The sequence below is a fragment of the Artemia franciscana genome, chromosome 16 (genome assembly GCF_032884065.1).
Source record: "Artemia franciscana chromosome 16, ASM3288406v1, whole genome shotgun sequence".
Classification (NCBI taxonomy): domain Eukaryota; kingdom Metazoa; phylum Arthropoda; class Branchiopoda; order Anostraca; family Artemiidae; genus Artemia; species Artemia franciscana.
The window spans coordinates 26947372-26962251 of record NC_088878.1 but is presented as its reverse complement, the minus strand read 5'-3'; the positions used below and the strand labels follow the sequence as shown (position 1 = coordinate 26962251).

At 36.4% G+C, this 14880-nt stretch overlaps 1 protein-coding gene across 2 annotated transcripts in view; it reads right to left on the bottom strand.

Moving 5' to 3' along the window:
• The window catches only part of LOC136037296 (calponin homology domain-containing protein DDB_G0272472-like), a 198847-nt gene that overhangs the window by 96724 nt on the left and 87243 nt on the right, over positions 1–14880 (bottom strand). The window contains exon 1 of one of the 2 annotated variants that reach the window (XM_065719940.1): positions 13182–13281. The exons of the other annotated variant lie outside the window; for it this stretch is intronic. Within the exon in view, the coding sequence (XP_065576012.1) occupies positions 13182–13184 (3 nt within the window). The 5' untranslated portion in view covers positions 13185–13281. Of the gene's footprint in view, positions 1–13181; positions 13282–14880 lie in introns of those variants that run through there. 2 annotated transcript variants of the gene reach the window in all.

Here is a 14880-nt window from a genome sequence, read left to right as displayed (position 1 = left end):
AATTTAAAGCGCCTGTATTGGCAAGTGAATATTCCTTTGAGGACCCCTCACTTGCAGTGATCACTCGGGTATACTGCATTAGATTAAAGGTGTTTTTGCTTATAGTGGTACGACATGTACATTTATTAATGTTAACTTGGCTTGATCTTGGGCATGATTATTTGGCTAATGGATTGGCTATACAGTTTTATCCTAGGGGATTGGATAGATGAGTATGGACAAGACCATGTTCAAGAGCTCATTTATCTTAATTAATAATATAGGAAAGTATTTTTTGCCAAATAATTACTTGTAATATACCGTAAAATGAGACACAAGATAAGTGTGCCGAGTCCCCTGCCTTTACTGAATCACAAATTACAAGGCATAATTTTTTTATAAAAATGGGAAAAAAAATCCAGCTGAAAATCCAACTAAAATCCTTGGGATAGTGCACTTGCCAAATACAACAATTCATGCTGTTACAATTGTTCCCCCCCCCCCCAATGGGGTCATATATAACCCTAAGCTATATACATATGTTTACAAATTTTGTGTTTTTTTTATAGCTTATCTCTCATCAACTGTTGGTTCACAGCAAAATCAGCAGACTTTTGTATAGAGCTCAAGACCAAATCTACCCCCATTACCAGATGGAGGGGGCTGGAATGCATTTGCAACATAATTGATTAATATATCTGGAAAGAGCAATAAATAGGGAGCCAAATGGTATATTTATTGGTTATATTTTATTTCTGTCTTAAACCATAAAATATTCTTTTTATTCTGTTTCTATCCAATCTTCTATAGCTTAGGAACACAGAAGGAGTAAACACTGTAGCTCAGACATACTTCCTTAGGGTCATGAACACCACCTGCAAATTTCGGGGGGGGGGGGGATGCAAGTGCTGCATGAAACTTTTTTTTGCCAAAATTTAAAGAGAAATGTTTCTCATTTTCCTATTTTTATGCATTTATGTTTCTAAGGTGGGCTAGTGCCCTCAGACAGGATCCATGTTTAGGGCATACTTTAGGCTATGTTTTTTTTTTGAAATCTTCTTCTTCTGAAGCTAATACCTTTTTGTAATGTGGTGGCGCAGTGGATTTGACCTTAGCTTGGTAATACAGGACCCAGAGATCAAATCACGCTGCAGGAATGCACTGCAGGGCCAACGCAGGGACCATAGTAGTCAAGAAGCGTCGTTAATTCTTAAATTAAATATATAATACTTTTTAAGATTAAAGAAAGCATAGCATCCAGGATCTTATGCAGATTCATTGCTAATGTGTCACCATCATTACTCTGAGGCCTATTAGGGAACACTTGAATTTCTCAAAGCTGCTACACATGGCAGTACTATATGCACTCTGTTCTGAATCCTTTCAAACAGCATTTAATAAGCAGAATAGCCTGAAAACTCTAGGTTTGCTTAAACAGCATAATAAACTTACTTAATTCATGGTTAATTCAGGGTAAAGGACAGAAGTCAGATAATTTTTTTCCCAATTCTCTCTTTTATCCTCTTCCCAGTAAAATTCTAGATTCAAGACTTATATTGACTTTGAATTAAAATAAATTAGTTGTGGGCATCAAGCCACGGCTAATTGTAGAGAAAGCCAAGACAGATAGTCCAACTGAGTGAGAGGCAAATCTTGCATTAACCCCCTTATTACAATTGTATAAAAATGATGTTAGTTCATTTGTTAATAGATATATCTATCTACTATCCATCAATGCATCATTCCTAGGGCAGAAAAACTAAGATAGATAGTCATAGAACCTATAGTTTTCAAAGTGTTTGGTTAAATGGCAGGGGTAAACAGCAGGAGTAAGTATAACTCTCTTATTGGAACAATACTTGTTTGTTAGATTTTAGAAAGACATGCCCGCCTATAGTCTCAATGATGTTGACCAAGAATTTAAAATTGAAATAGGACCATTAGATTGCCTGGAATGAGAAGTGAACAAGGCACGCATACTTGTGGTCTTAGGCAGGTTGAACCAAGAATTTAGAATTGAGACAGGACCATTAATTTGCATGGAATGATAGGAAAACAAGCATCTAAAGTCAAGTTGGGCTTTAGTTAAAATATCATTAAAATTACAAAGATTAAAAAAGGTAGACTTCAAGTTAAACGCAAAGCTATATTTAGAGGCTTAAATAATATTAATAGGAGTACAACCAATAATGGATTAAAAAAAAAATATTTTTTCAGTTTTTGATTCTTGTATGTTCATTTTTTTTCTTGGTTATCCTTTAACTCTGATTTGTGTAGGTCCTATGATTAGCTAGTTGATAGATTCTATAAATGGATGGGAATTTCTTGGTTGAACATTCAAAATGTAAGCACCTGACAAATTTCCTGAAAATTGCTGCAGCTGACAATTTGCCTGACACTCAATGAGTGTCAGGCAAAGCGATCGATTCAATTCATAAACATAGACATTTGCATAAATAAAAGCTTAATTCAATGTTAGTTGACCAACAAGTTAACTAGAATTCCAAGAGAAATAAGCGTCCAAAGCCTAAAAGGGCCTGTATATCTAGAATGTTGATCTTATAGTTTAATTAGATGAATAAAACTCCTAGGGACCAATCTAGAGCCTTAATGATTGACTGGGAAGATATTTGAAGCACCATCCACTCCAGCGTTGTCTAAACAGCATTGATCTTTTAAAGTGAAACATTACAAAATAAATGTACTGCTCAAGTAAGGCACAAGTAAGGTTTTTTGAGTCACACACCTTTTCTTAATTGCTGATTTTTAAATCTATTTCTTATGTTTAGGAAAAACCCTTGACATGGCTTTGAATTCTACTGAAATAAAAGTGCTGCCTTTTCAATAACCAGAGTTGATGAAATAACTGAAATTTAGGTAAAACATTTTTGCTGCAATTTAGATAGGTAATAGACATGTTATGCATGGAATCTTCAAAGAACTATAAATAAGAAAAGGGCAGAGGTAGTAGCTTGGCAATATCTACCAACAGTATATTTTAGGCCCCATATCCATTATATTTTAGGCTCCAGGTGTTGATATTGTGGTAAATGAGTTTCTTAAATATGGTGGCTCTGAGGTTAGAAATAAGCTACTGAAGATTATGAATACGATTTTTGAAACCACTGTATAATAAAGGTGACAAGAGTGAGTGTTACAATTATTGAGGCATTAGTCTGGTCTCTGTAGGTAGCAAATTACTTAGTAATATGATACTTTTTAAACTGAGAGATGCTGTACACAAAGATTGAAGGGAAGAACAGTGCGGTTTTAGAAAGGTAGAGGATGTGTCAACGAAATTTTCACTCTTAAGCTAATAATTGAGTCATGCCTGAGCAGCCAAACACCTTTGGTCCTCAGTTTTTTTTATGTAGATTATGAGCAATCATTCAATTCTGTTGATAGAAGAGCTTCAACAAAGGTCTTATCCTTGTATGGTATACCAGATAAATACAATAAAGTGATTAGTGCAATGTACAAGGATAACATGCTGTGGTTAAGGTAGGACATGAGTATGCAGCTAGTTTTGTATTAAATCAGGAGTTAAAGTATTTTGTATTAAAGCAGGGTTGTGTTCTACCCCCCTTTATGTGGATCATTTTTAAGGACTTTGTCTTAAGGAGCAAAGGAAAGGCAATGGGAGACCACAGAATCAAATGGGGAGGACAAACTCTAATGGACTTAGATTATGTTGATGATTTGAGCATCCTAGATGAAAGTGTGAGCAAAATAAATGAACTTATAGTGGTTGTGCAAGTTCAGGATTGTAGAATAGGATTGAAGATTAATGTTAAGAAGACTAAGTTACTAGGGCTAGTAATGAGTGAAGATGAAATGGTGATGCTGGGTAACAAAAAAAATTAATCAGCTGGGCAGATTCACTTACCTTGGTAGCATTAATAGTAAAGACAGTGGGAGCAGTGAATATATTAAAAGTAGAATAGCCAAGGCTAAGGGTGTTTTCTCACAGTTAAAAAAGGTTTGGAAGAATAGGAAGATAAGTCTGCAAAACCAAGATTAGATAGAAACTACAGTGATGACAGTGGTCAAATACAGCTCTGAGGCATGGGTGCACTGAAACACAGATGAAGATTTGCTAGGTGTTTTCCAGAAAAATTGCCTATGGATTGTTCTGGGCACCTGACTGACTGTATTACAAACAGTAGGCTGTACAAAAAATGGGGTTCAATCCTGCTTTCTAGCACTATAATCAAAGAAACGTTGAGATGGCTAGGGCACATTGTATAGATGTAGGATGACAGATCTTTTTGGCCAACCATCTAGGGCAAAATGGAAAGCAGGTCATCCTCATTTGGGGTGGGAGGACATCAAAAGAAAGATTTAAAGGAAATAAGAACTTCCTGGGATTTGGGATGTAGGAGAAGCATGTTTAGCTGTGTTGGCCTCAGACAGTTTGTTGCTGTAGTGAGTTGTTAGTAGTAGCAGTAGCAGTAGATCCATTTATGGAAATTACATTCACTTAACAACTACTCTATGAGAAAAAAAAAAAACAATCTAGAATTTACCCTCTTCCTAAGTCTAATAATCCATTCAAAAGCCTGAGATAGTTGTAGACTATATAAAAGTTTGCTACACAGTATAGAAAAGTAAGAATTAATTCTTTTATATCCCTAGCCTTTGGTTTATACACATCCAAAATAGAGGGGGGGGGGGGTCTGTGATAGAAAGATTGTATCATCGTCTGCATTTCAATCCCTTGCTATTATCAGAATGACAATCTTAAGCCAGTATCCTATTGTTCATGAAACTGTATAATGTACTGGTTTAAGCAGTTTTAGGAATGATACAGCCCAAGTAAGTCTTGTAGGATTTCTTGAAGTTGTTTTTAGGATTTTACAGGGATTCCAGGATGAAAGTGAATACATTACCTGATGCCTTTTTTTGCTCTTCCATAATTCAATAACCGTTTCTATAGAAAATTATATTTTAGGCAAAAACATTCCAGAATAAGCAAAAGTTTATAATCATATTAAAAAAAAAAGTTCTAGAGAGAGAATTTCCACTAGTAGCTGATTCCAGAATGATAATTATTATTTTCATTAGCCTAATCCCCATATTAAAATGTTGGTTTAAAGACAAATTTGCAGGAATTTTTAGGAAGAGCCTTTGAAAATGATGTCATACCAAAACTGATGTCATTTACCAGGGGTTTCTGACTCTTCTTTGAAATTTCTGCAAATTTGTTTTCATAATAAAATTGCATGACTAATGAAAAATAATAATGGCCATTCCTGAATCAGCTACAAATGCCAATTTTTTATCACCGGCCAGTTTTTTAGAAACACATTTTTAAACTATTGGTTACAGTTGGCTGTTTTGAGCCCCTTCAAGGGCTTAAAATGTTAAAAAAGACATCAAGTGTTTTTGTTTTCATCCCAGCTAAACTCAACCTTTGAGTTTCCCAATGAAGAATACAAACACATTGGTCTGAGCTTCAATACTGATAAAACAGTTGTTCTACCATTCAAATATAAAGGGAATAGAAACTCAATACGTCTATCCAGCTCTGAGGTTCCTTTTGCTAGCAGCCTTACTTAACTGGGCATGCCTATTGTAGCAAAGCTGAAAGAAACTGTAGACCTGGCATTTAAAAATGATGCCAGAAAGATCTGGGCTGTGTATGCCTCCCTGGCTTCAAACGTTTTGTATCTAAGTAGAGTTCATTGTTCTCAGCTATATAATAGCCTAACAGTTTCTCACTTATTTGCCCTTACTCCTCTTTGATCTTTCCTTAATTGTGGCAAGAGAAAGCAAGTTCATCTCCTTTAATTTAAATTTGCAAAGTATTTAATAGAATTTCCAACTTGGACAAGTACCTCTTTTCTGCAAAGAAAGTCTCCATTTGTAAACCTGGCTGGGGTTAATAAGAAGCATATTTGTGATTTCTCTATCAAATGCCAGAAGTCTTCCCATCTTTGGTCATTTCTGTTTGTCCCTTGTTTGCAGTTATCAAAGTGTGCTTTTTATTTATATTGTCTCTATTTTGTTTTTACTTGATTTTTGCTGTCTTTTCTGGGCTTTCTGCCCAGTTTTTTGTGATGGGTTATAAATAAAATGATGATGATAATTATGTTGAACACTACACATCTACCCTACAGGCTAGGCCTAGTCCCTAATGGGGAAGATATAGGCTGGTTCACTAGGCTTTCAAACTGAAAGGATACACCACAATAATTAAGTTTTCACTTGATAATGTTTATGCCTAGTTTGATTGTTGTAATTCTTTGGCAATTAGGCCTATGTGGCACTATCAACCAAGAGATAATTTGTGATAGGCCTGTCTCTTAATCAAGAGATGCAACATTTCAAGCAATTAAAAAAACAGATAACTATTTATATTGATGTCACTAGGAAAAGATAGAGTATTTGTCACAGTAGTCCTAGTAACCATTATAGTGTAGCCTTATTTTGATGTACTGATTAAGGATTTTTTTTTTTTTTTTTTGCTAGAACTTACAATCTGCATCTATTTACCCTGTCATGGTTTGGAAGACATTTACTCATCAGAATATTTGGTAAAGTTCTACTTTAGCTATTTTTGGCTATTTTGGAAAGGGGTTAGGTTATGAAAATGAAACTTTTAGGGATGGATCTACAGGCTAAAGTATGAGCTGGGAAGGTATTTTAAACTAATTAACTAGTTTGCTATTGAAGTTTCAACTACATGCACATGTATAGATTAGCCAACCAGTTGGCTATTAGATCTCACCAATATATACACGTCAGTCTGAATTAACCAACTAGTCAACTAATAAGAGAAGTATATTTATTTTATAGAATTAGCTTACTAGTTGGCTATTAATATCCCATGTATATATAAACTTTAGTTTAAAATAGCAAACTAGTCAGCAATCAAAGTGATTTGAAGTGCCCAAGACATTAAGAGAACCATACATACTTTATATACTTAGCTAACTTGTTGGCTATTAATATTCCATTTATATATATGAACTTTGGTTTAAAATAGCAAACAGATCGAGGTCATTTGAAGTGCTGACTAATTTAGATTTTCTCTTCCCCATCATTTTGCTGAGAGGGGTCAGAGGTAGGAATGTGGAGCATCTTGCTTTCTGCTCATACTCTCTAGACAATATCTACATGTGGTTGCATAATTTTGAACCCTGGATATATATGTATTAAACTGTGAGATAAAACTGTTTTTCTTTGTTTTTTGTATTTTCTCTGGTCTTGTGTTACCCTAGGTGTTAATTTAAGGGACCTACCTCAGTGCTGTGATTGATATATTTAGACTTTTGGGTAATTCATTTTAATTTCAATTCTCCAGGGAATTGAACATCTTCCCGTTCTTCATTAAGCGCTATCAGTGTTGAATTTTTCCGCCCAGCGTTGCCGCTCATTCTGAAATTATGGCGTCCAATAGCTCAAAACGCCTAAAACCCGCAACACCCGAAAAAGGAGTCGATAAGTGTGCTGTCTCTGGTTGTGTTCTGAGTGAGTCCTCGCCAGCCATTCAGTGTGATGAATGTGATAAATGGCTCTGTGCAACATGTCTAGGAATGAGTACAGCCGAATACAACATTTTCTGCAAAATGAATGAAAGACTTGGAAGTATTTGGACATGCCCATTATGTAAAACAGGTTCCAGTAAGCCTGATGTTCCAAATATAGTGAAAAGCACTCTCGAATCCCATTGTAGTGAAATGCGTGACATGTTTGCTGGTTTCAGATCTGATATGCAGACTTCTTTGGACACTGTGAGGGCTCAGGTGGAAACGCTTGAGACGGCTATACAATCAAAGGTTTCCATAGATGATGTGCAGAAACTTGTGGAAAACTCTATAACTACCCGTCTCGAAACAGACGTCCGCAAAATAGTGAGACAAGAGCAAGACAGAAACAGAAGACGACTTAATCTGATTGCCTATGGCGTTCCTCTGCAAACCAACGATGCTCAGTTCATCTCAACTTACTTAAAAGATGAATACTCAATTAATGTCGGGGCTATTACTAACTTGAAACGTCTACCTAATGGTAAGAATGCAAATACCATAGACAGACCCAACCCAATCCTTTTTTCTATAAATGATTACAAAATAAAAATGGATATATTGAAGGCCTCAAGAGAGAGGAGGGGGAGTATCTCATTCTTTGCTGATGCATCCAATGAAGACTGCCAGAGAAGGAAAGAACTAATTGAAGAGATAAAGAGGCGTGCAGCAGCCAGTGAAAAAAACCTTGTCATCCGTGATGGCGCCATCGTGTCAAAAAACGTGATCCCCCAGGGGGAGGGAGTCCTCCCCCCCCCCCTCGCTTGATGGTTCACTAGACTTACCCATATCCCTTGTAAATAGTGTAAATAATGCATCAAGCCTAGCCAGAAAGACTTCTATAAGTTCAACCTTTGTTTCCGCGGCTTCGGTTTTGAGCTCTGTCTCTCCATCAAGTGCTGCATCTGATTTGTCTGAGACCAACTACGTCACTGCTAGTTCGGGCGACGAAAATCCATATCAGAGTTCAAAAGCCAGAACTAGCAACAGCCCAGTCGGCCAAAGAAAACGGACGCAACTAAGAATATTATATACAAACATTGATTCTTTAGTGCCAAAACTCTCAGAACTAAAAGTGTTACTTTATGAAAAGGATGTAGATGTTTTCTGTGTTTGTGAGGCGTGTCCTAAGAACTCTTTGACCAAATTGGAAGACGCACATATTCAAATCCCTGGATACTTACTCCTGAGCAACCTAGATAGTAACCTGTGTCAAAGAAGAGTGGCTATCTACACTAGGCTTGGAATTAAGGTAGATAAAATTGATTTTTCTATTTCTCAACCTACTAATACTTGGGTGGAACATGTATTAGTTAGACTTCTAATTGGATTTGAAATTGTGAATATTGGTGAGCTTTACCGTAGCCCATCAGCTCCAAACCAACTAGTATCTCACCAAGCAGTTTCTAACGTAATACAGATCTTATGTAATCTAAATTCATCACTTGTGCTTTATGGTGATTTTAATATGCCAGAAGTTCGTTGGTCTGAAGGTATTGGGTACTCACCCCCTAATAACCCCTCCTACACAACCATCCAAACCCTTGCTGACAACTTCCTAACTCACATAATAATGCAACCCACTAGATTTGGACATTCACAACAACCATCATTACTTGACCTCCTTATTACAAATGACCCTGAGAGGATTACTTCTACTTGTTACCTCCCAGCTATTGGTGCAAGTGACCACATATGTATAATGAATGACATTAATATTAACCATAGTCGTGATGGTAAACTTAAGAGAACTTTTACCAATTATGCTTTAATCTGTGAAGAACTAGCTAATATAAATTGGGATGAGGGATTATCAGATGAGACAGACATTGAATCTAGTTGGAATCGTTTTAAGTCTACTTTACTAGGTGCATGTAGGAAGCATACAAAGGTTTATTGGTCAGATAAACCAAAGACTCTTCCATACCTTCCCAGGAATATTAAGAAAATTATCAGACAGAAAAATAGAGCATGGAATAAATACCTAAAATGCAAGTGTGACAACCATCACAACAAATTCGCCATGCTCCAAAACAAGCTGAGAAACATGACAAGAAAAGTTATCCAAGACCATGAAGAATCTATTGCAAATGGGTCAAAGAAAAACCCAAAAAAGTTCTGGTGCTATGTTACAGCTAACAACCCTTCCCGTCGACGCACCAACAGGCTAAAAAAATCAGATGGCTCCAGTACTACTGACCCGAAAGAAATCGCTGATTGCATGAATGCCAGCTTTTGCACAAACTTCACCTCTAAGCCACCAGACATTACACTCCCAACCATACCTCCTGTAACAGTACACAACCCAATGTCCCCTGTAATTATTACTCAAGAAGATGTATTTAAAATACTAAGAAGTTTAAACTCCAACAAAGCTGCTGGACCTGATAATATCCACCCTCGGCTTTTGATAGAGTCTGCTGCTCACATTTCCCTCCCCCTTTCCAGAATATTCAACATGTCCCTGGCCAAAAAGTCAGTACCAAATGATTGGAGAACAGCAAATATTATACCAATTTTTAAGAAAGGTGACAAGGATAACCCAGGAAATTATCGACCAATAAGCCTAACCTCAGCCATTTGCAAGATTATGGAAGGTATCATTAACCATGCTCTTATAAATTATTTAGAAGAAAATACACTTATTAGCGATAGACAACATGGATTTCGCAGGGGCAGGTCAATTGACACCAACTTTATTCAGTCATATGATCATGCAACTAAAATCTTGGATATGGGTAAACCGGTAGACATTATCTTACTCAACCAAGCCAAAGCCTTTGACAAAGTTGAACACTCATACCTGTTGCTGAAGCTTAGAGCTTATCAGGTGCATGAGGATGTGATTGATTGGATTGGAGCATTCCTAACTGGCAGATCTCAACGTGTCATGATCTACACTGATAATGGTGATCCAGTTTTCTCCTCCACTTCCCCGGTTATAAGCGGCGTCCCACAGGGAACCATCCTTGGGCCAACATTGTTCAGCATATATATTAATGACTGTACAACTTATCTATGCAACCTTTTAACATTATATGCTGACAACTGTAAGCTCATTGGGCCTGCTGAAACTGAAGAAGAAAGAGCCTGCATTCAGCTGGACCTTGACAGGCTATCCTCTTGGTCATCAACTTGGGCCCTACAATTCAATGCAACAAAATGCAAGGTACTGCACTTAGGGCACAATAACCCCCACCATCCCTACCATATAGGGTGTGATCAGTTGGAAGCAGTTGCTGAGGAAAGAGACTTAGGCGTCATTGTGGACAAAGATTTAAAATTCCACAGCCACACTCAGGTTGCAAAAGCTAATCAAGCTCTTGGACTCATTAAGCGCTCTTTTGTAACCAGAAAGTCATGTGTGGTTATAAAACTTTATAAATCCCTTGTCTGTCCCCACCTTGAGTTTGGCTTGACTTTGGCCTTTCCCCAAAATAAAATGGACACAAGAGCCCTTGAAAGTGTCCAAAGGAAAGCAACCAAACTGGTCTGTGGTTTAAATAATGTCCCTTACCAGGATTGCCTAGGATCTCTGAGACTTCCAACCCTCACCTATCGAAGATATAGAGGAGATGTGATCATGGCACGCAAAATTTTCAAATCTGGTCACCTGAACCAGATCTTCACCCCCTCTTTGGCTAATAATTCAAGAGGTCACAGTCTTAAGCTTCACCTGCCTGGATGTCGGAGAAGGGAACGACGTGGTTTCTTTTCCATTCGGGTGGTCCCCCTCTGGAATAGCCTATCCAAGTCTACCATCCAAGCTGAGAAACCCCACTCCTTCAAGGCTGGAGTCGACAGGGACTGGGAGAGGGCTGAGTGGAGGCTGGACTGGGAAGCTAAGCCAACATAATTCCATCACTCACCACCAGCGAGAACTACAGGAGGATCTACCACCTTATCTCGCTGGCAAATGCGATTTAAGGTAATTTTAAGGTAATATTTATACTATTTGGCTTATATCAAACTACTTTGTGTATAGATGTCCTAAATATAGGCAACCAGTTTGCTATTAAAAAATAGTTTCTGTATACACAAATATGTAAATAGTGAACCAGTTGAATACTGAATTATAGGAAAGGAAATTAGCAAACTAGGATTGTCTGCCAACAAGTGCTAACAATCCTTTTTTTTAATGGGGAGGAGGTAGGGACAAGGTTGTTGAATTGACTTTATTTAACAAAAAAGGGGTAAGAAGAGGTTTAGGAGAATGGGGTTTAGAAAAGAGATGGCCAGGATTAAGAAAAAGTATTATTATTTTATCAGAGTGCAAATTATAATTGATTTGCAGTGCCAATTAATTTAGATTTTCTCTTTCCTATCACTTTACTATGACAGAGCAGGAGGGTTCAGGGATATGGAATATCTTGCTTTCTTCTCATTATCTCCAGATAACATTCAGACTATCCAGCTAATATCAAGACAGATATACACCACAGAGCTATATAAAAAAGTATAGTTTATGCATAAAGAAAAAATTGAACCTTATTCTTTATGAACAAGTTAGCAAAATTTTGTTTTGGGAAAGAGAGCTGTAAAGGGGCATTATTATAGATGGGACTCTTAAAAAAGCAATGAATTAATAGTGAGATAGCCAACTAGTTAGTTAATTTTGCTGCAGCCTTTAGGCTATTAGATACTGTATTAATAGCTAACAATTTGATTGCTTCAGACTGAAAGGTGATGCAGGTGAGACCTTAACAGCCAACAAGTTAGCTAATTCCTCAAGTATGTTGGAAATTTTATTGGTAGCTGACTAGTTTGCTATGTTAAACTAAGGCTTATATATACCTGGGATCTTAATAGCCAACTAAGCCTAGTTAGCAAATTTCACAAGTGCATAAGAAACTTTACTGACAGCTCAAACTAAAGTTAATGGTAGTTACCTGGATATTCATAGCCAACTAGTTAGCTAATTTAATAGTGTATATTTTGTATAAATTCTATTATTAGCTGACTAATTCAGGCTTAAATTTAGATAGAAATGAGATCTAATCACCAGCTGGTTGGCAAATTTACAGATTTCTATACACTTTCATCAGTTTTAGCCACCTAGTCAGCTAAGAAAAAATACTATATAGGCTACAATGATTGGCTAAGGATTTTTTCTCTGTATATAAGCTATACTAGCCTATTTCATATTAGCTGTATATCCATTTCAAAGTACCCATCTCCACACCTTCTCTCTTTAGAGGGTCCTGAAATTTGTCTACATGACAGGTATATAGCCCACCTAATAAAATTATGACAAAAAACATTTTACCTTAATTTCCAGTTATTGTTTTTTTTTTCTCTAGCTTTAGTTCTGAAAATACAATTTGTTTTACTTGGGTAGAAATTTAAACCATATCAATGTTTTTTTTAAGTTTAGGAAATGTATTTGCATATCTTTATAACCTTACAAATTGTGAAGCTGAAACAATTTTGTTGTAACTCATTTGAACAAAAGATTATTTTGCCAGGTTTCAACTTTTGTAAAACACAGATTTTAAAGGTCAGGACCCTCTAAAGGGGAAAGAAGTGGAGGTAGTACTTCCAAATACCTTCCCGGGACATACTTTAGCCTGTGGACCCATCCCTAAGATTCATTTTCCAAACCTAACGCTTCCTCAAAATAGCCAAAAGTATAATTTTAACAAAGATTTGATAACTAGATATTATAAAAATTACCATTTTGGACAGTTAGCTTTATAAAAGGATAAGCTTTTAATAGTAAACAAAAGCCATTCTTGATTTTTTCTCTATCTTCTATCTTCTTTTCTTCTTTTATTTGGAAATGAGATCCAGACTGAAGGCCGTGCTTTCACTGGCGACATCTATAACAAATATAATCATTTAGGCAGCAGGATTTGAATTTCTGTAAGGCTGTTTAAGGAGTGGTCTAATTAAGTCTCTGATAGAAAGGCTCTCATTTCACTTGTATAAGGGGAGCTCTATAATTTAATATTTTTGATTACCTTGGAAAGCTGTAGGGCTATGTAGTCTAAATAAAAGCTGAGGAATGAATCTAAATCTGTATAAGCTAGCTAGTTTACCACAGAAATTCGGCTAATTTGTCCTGAAATTGCTTCATTAAACTTGTGATGTTTGGGCTAGTTTGCTATTTAAATGATGAACATACCACTGGATATGCCTTAGACCAATGATACCTTTTTCAAATATATATGAAATATATATTATTAAAATATATTTTTCTACATCAAGTATATAGGCTATCCTTGAACAGAATTATGTTCAACTTAAAACTTTATGTCTTGTTACTAAATAGGAATTAAAAAGAATCATATATATGAATTACTAGGTAAATTTCTAGTGGGTAATATAGTTTAGTTAAGATGAAAGTGAAAATATCATGCCTTTCCTATGCTCTTTCATTATTCAAGAATTGCTTCTAGGGCTAATTGTACCTTGAGCCCTCAAAGGGGCCCCAAAGGTATTTCATTTTTGTAACCATGCAAAGAAGTTATCAACACTACTTAAGTAATTGAAAAGTGGCTAAAATCATATAAATAGTTTATAAATTAGTTTTTCAAGAGCAATATATTCCAAAAATACTTATTTCTAAGAATTCAAATCTCATTTATTATGCAACTTAAATTACTTTAAACTGCAACTTGGAAACTTGTTGTGAAACTTAATTGCAACTTGTTGTGAAAGGATTTTCCATCCTGTAGCATTGCTCAGCAATTCTTCAAAAATTGCCATGTGGATCAATTTGGAATTGTTTAGAATATTGAGTTGGTTTTATTGACTAGGGTTTATTTTCTGGTCTGGGACTCCAAGGTGTCCCATTCCAGCCTCCATTCCTTATTGCTCTACTCCTTGTCAAGTGAGACTTTGAATTCTTTGACGGTCTTACTGGATACAGTATGATAGCTCAGGGAGTTCCACTGGTCTACTATCTGGTTGGTTAGGAAGTGATGGCATTCCCTCCTCTGAGCATTGACCTTTATGAGCTTCTTAGAATGACCCCTTGTCCGCCTTGATGAATTAATGAAGAAGAGACCATGAATTGGATTGTTGTAAATCAATTTGTAAGTGTTAATCATGTCACCCCTTTTTCTTCAGTAAGTCAAACTGCATAAGTTCAGAGTTTGCAGTCTAATTGGGTAAGGAAGATGTTGGCACCTGTCTACTATCTTTGTTGCTCTCCTCTCTACTTTCTCTATCATGTCCTTGTCCACTTTGTAGAAGGGAGATGCAATTGACATGCCAGTTTCTGGCCTTGGTCTGACAAGACTATTGTATAGCTTGGTGATTTGTTCATAGAGACCTAGTAGTGAATGTTTGTTTAATTGTCCCTAAAGCACAGTTTGCACTAGCTACAATCTTTTCAGTATGACTTTGAAACTTTAACTGGCAGTCAACT